Source organism: Bison bison, unplaced genomic scaffold, assembly GCF_000754665.1.
Source record: "Bison bison bison isolate TAMUID 2011002044 unplaced genomic scaffold, Bison_UMD1.0 scf7180017864138, whole genome shotgun sequence".
NCBI classification, from domain to species: domain Eukaryota; kingdom Metazoa; phylum Chordata; class Mammalia; order Artiodactyla; family Bovidae; genus Bison; species Bison bison.
In genome coordinates this window covers 321,004-325,069 of record NW_011494710.1, presented here as the reverse complement: position 1 = coordinate 325,069, position 4,066 = coordinate 321,004, and the positions used below count along the sequence as shown (strand labels likewise).

The window sequence follows — 4,066 nt, the reverse complement described above, 5'->3', positions numbered from 1 at the left end:
TGAGGGGCCTGAGGCCGCACCTCCTTTCACCGCCCTCCTCCTGAGATGGCCACCACTCACAGCTGGCCTCGGGGTCAGAGGGGACGTTCTCCTGGAGCTGTGGTCAGCCTTGGGCAGGCTCTGGTGCACAGGGCGGGCGACCTGGGTCTCCCCTCCCACCGTCCTCCTCTCTGCACTGATGCCCCGGGCCGTGTGCTCATCCCCGGGCACCTGTCTGCATCTACGCCTGCCCAGGTCTCTGCGTGCAGGTGCTTACCCATGGCTGCTAGGGCTGCCCGTTAGATGATAAGCTTAGATGTGAACACTCACAGCTCTGACCTCGTGGGAAAGGAGGGAGGTGAGTGAGGACTTGACAGGCCCAGCTGTGGCCTGTCTCCCAGAGGACAGTGTTCTGGAAAGTGGTTTTCCTGTGAGTTGATAACAGGTATGTGGTAAAATGAGGGCTTTGGACACAAAAATGGCTGGGCAGTGCTGGGTGCTGTCATCTACTCTTAGGGGGCCTGCCATTGGAAAAAAAAGTCACTTGAGCTCAGTGTATCCCAGAGTCTTCTTTAAATGGAACCATTTTCAAAAGAGGGTGCCTGCCTTTGTGTGAAGTTGGCTGTGCCCCAGCCTCTTGAAAATGTCTAGACAGATGGCAGCCTCTGGTTCCTGGCCTCCTGTCTGCTCCGGGTGGTGTCATCTCTGTGGTTGTCCAGACCTGTGACAGGCGGGACGTGGGGAGCAGACAGCCTCCAGCCGGCTCCAGCTCATATCCCAAAGCGGGCTACCTCCCTAGCTCTCAGCAGAAGAGCCCAGAAACTTTGGGGAAGCATGGATTCTGGGTCCCACGCACAGAAAGCCTGATTTCATGAATCTGGGATTAGAGCATCAGGGTATTTGGAAGCCCTCCAGGCTGGGTGACCCTCCGTGAGTGCTGGGCAGGGAGGGTTTCCCAGCAGGAAGGATGCAAAAGGGCAGGTAAGAGCAAAGCGGCACGACACTTCCACCCCCAGTCAGGGAGCACCGTCCTCCGTGGGCCAACCTGGACCCAGTGAGCCCCTTTCCAGATCAGACCACCCTGTAGTCCTCTGTGTGCTGAAGAGAAGATTCTAGATCTGCACCACACAGCACAGCAGCCACTGGCCACATGTGGATGCCCAGCACTGGAAATGTGGTGAGGGTAACAGGGTGTAAAGTTCTCACTTCATTTCACTGTAACTCACCTAGCCATGCGTGAATTAAATAGCACGTCCTTATGGAAAATTGGACCCAGCTTTGAAAGGGTAAGATGTGTCATCTGGTTTCTGACTGGGCTTCAGCAGACACACAGGAAATGGGAAAATTTAAGAGTGGCAGCTTGAAAAAGTACTTCTTAAATATTCATGAACTTTATTTGCAAATTCAGATCACTAACATGCAACAGAAAAAGGAAATGGCAGCTATCTCTGCTGTTTGCGTAGCTGAATTAGTTTTTCTGGGATTCAGTGTAAAGTCTGTTTTAAAATGATGAAGTATACAGTGGCAGGAAGACTGTAGAAACATTAAGATGTGAGCTTTCCATGGAGATCAGCAAAGCCCCCAGCAGCTTCCAAGAACAATTGAAAACCCTTCCGCATACAGAGGGCTCCCGCATCAGTCCTCTCACTAAACGGAGAGGCAGAGCTCCGTGTCCCTGTTGCACACGGACACACCTAGAAGAACGGACGGTGCAGGCTCTGCCCCTCCTGGCGTCTCCGTGGCGCTGGGCGCTGCTTTGAGGCGCCCTACTCCTCCCGCCTTCCTGGGAAGGACAGCCTCCTGTAAGACTGGAACCACCCTCACAGCCCAGCATGCAGCCCTTCTGAGAATGTGCTGCATGCTTGGAACCAAGGGCCCCGGGGCTGGGTGGGCACGGGGCTCTGGGCTTCCATGGAAGACAGGCCACGCAGGTTCTTCTCCTCTGGGACTTTTCAGAGCCTCTCATAGGCTACTGGTAAATTTGCAAGAGTGACAAATGGTCCAAATTCAGTGTTTCCTAAATTTACTTGACCTGGAAGCAACTTTTCGTAGAATTCCTACTGGAGTTCGCTTTGAGAAACACTAATCAGGGGTGAGAAAGTTGAAGCTGAGGGATTCGAGGGGGCTGCCTAGTCTGAACCCCTGTCAGGGGACAAGGAAGCTCCCCCATGGCCCAGGGGCTCTCCCTCCCTTTCCTGGATGTGCCCCAAGCCTCTGCCCCACACCCACCCCCTGAGCTGGACTCATATCTCACTGCTGAGTGGGTTGGGGGTGCATGTGTGGCCCCCAGATGTTAACACTGTCCTGATAACAGACCATCTGCTCCGAGGTGATTTAGATGAGGAACAATGAGGCTTCTTTAAAAGATTCTGCATCCTCCCCTTAGCTCTATCCCCTGAGAGCAGAGAAGAGGAAAACAATCTCTGCATAGTGCCTAATTGTGCCTCATGTTACACAACACAAGCACCAGGGTGATACCTACTCTCCCCGCGAGGGACAGAGCCTCTGGGGAGCAAGACCTGGCCTGTGCGTTCCCTGCCATGCGTCCAGACCTCAGAGAATGCCCTAAATGTGCGGCACTCAGCGGACAGTCACTAGGTGGATGAGTAGACAGATGAATAGACAGATTGACTTACAGCAGCTTTCCTAGGGGTACAGAAGCAGCAGAAAGGGCCCCTCCTGAGGGATTCTGACTTAGAAGGGGCTCCAGATCCTGGGGGCTCATGTGGGTTTTATCCTTTTGCAAGCATCAAGTCCTAGAGTGAAGGTCAGAAGCCTGCCCTCCTGCCTCTACTGTGGCCCCGCCCAGAGCTTCCTACCTCCTCTCCTGCCTGGTCATATTCACCCATCGCGTCCCCTTCTCAGCTCCTACCCTTTCTCATGCTCTTGTTTAGTGTTCAGAATAAAGAGTTCTGCTCTCTGCTCTTAAAGGGGTGTGTGTGTGTGTGTGTGTGTGTGTGTGTGTGTGTGTGTGTATGTGTGTGTGTGTGTGCGTGCTCACATGTATGTCTATTCTTTAAGATCATAGGCAAGTTATTTCAGCACTTCCTGGCTCAGTTTTCTCATCTGTAAAATGGAGTTAATAATAGCCTCTCGTGGGACTATTGTATAAAGGGCTTAGAACAGTGCCAGGCACATTCTAGGCACCCAGGGCTGGCTGTGCCATGTGAGGGCAAAGACCTAGATCCATTCATAGGGAGCTCACAGAGCTTCATAAGCATCAGTAGCCTGGCTTAGTAGTTGGTGGTGAGGCTAAATGTGCTGTATGTGGTTTATAATTTCACACAGGACAGCCACAGTCACAAATGCTGTTTCCAAACTGTACCTGTGTCAGGTCAGAGTCATTCCAAGGAAACGTTGGCCCTAACTGTCCACCCGTGGGTGACAAGCTGGGGCTGCAGTGTTCACAGCTCAGTCAGTGATGGAAGATGGGGTGTGGAGCGCTAGCCTGTGTTTGGGCTGAAGTGCTTACTGGCGTTGGCCTCGTGCTCAGAGGCGAAGCTCCTGGCACTCCTGCTGGACACTGCTCTTGGGCACAAAGTCCCTTGCTGGCCCTGAGCTGGTTGGGGCTCCTGAAGCCTGTTCCCTGCATACCTCCCTTCTTGGGCCCTTCCTCGCTGCATCCTCACCCCGTAGCCCCATGAGCCGAGCCCTGACCTCGGGTTTGTATTGCAGGAATGGGCCCTTACCAAGGAAAAGTCGGTGAAGCATATGGACTTGTGCCTGACCGTGGTGGACCGGGCACCTGGCTCCCTCATAAAGCTGCAGGGCTGCCGGGAGAACGACAGCAGGCAGGTAGGTGCCAGTAGGGACGAGCCCGAGCCAGCACCCCCGCCCCAGTGCTGGGGTCCCAGGGGCTGGGGTTCACTGGGGGCACCTGTGACTTGTGCCATCTTGTGTCCCCACGTGGAGCCCCTGACACGCTGTGAACACCCAGCAAATCCTGCACTGGGATCACTGTGAGGAGCATGGGATGGGTGTCACACAGGCTAGTCCGTCTGCTATGGGGCCGCTTCTGCCGGAGTTCACCATCCTAGGTATTTCTCCTGTCACCTCTGGATTCGTCTCTTTATGTTGAGCGTCCCCT

General features: G+C 54.3%; 1 protein-coding gene across 1 annotated transcript in view; it reads left to right on the top strand.

Annotated features, from left to right (window-relative positions):
- The window catches only part of GALNT2 (polypeptide N-acetylgalactosaminyltransferase 2), a 96,335-nt gene that overhangs the window by 85,762 nt on the left and 6,507 nt on the right, over positions 1-4,066 (top strand). The window contains exon 15 of the mRNA XM_010839945.1: positions 3,655-3,774. Coding sequence (XP_010838247.1) covers positions 3,655-3,774 — 120 coding nt within the window. The remainder of the gene's footprint in view (positions 1-3,654; positions 3,775-4,066) is intronic.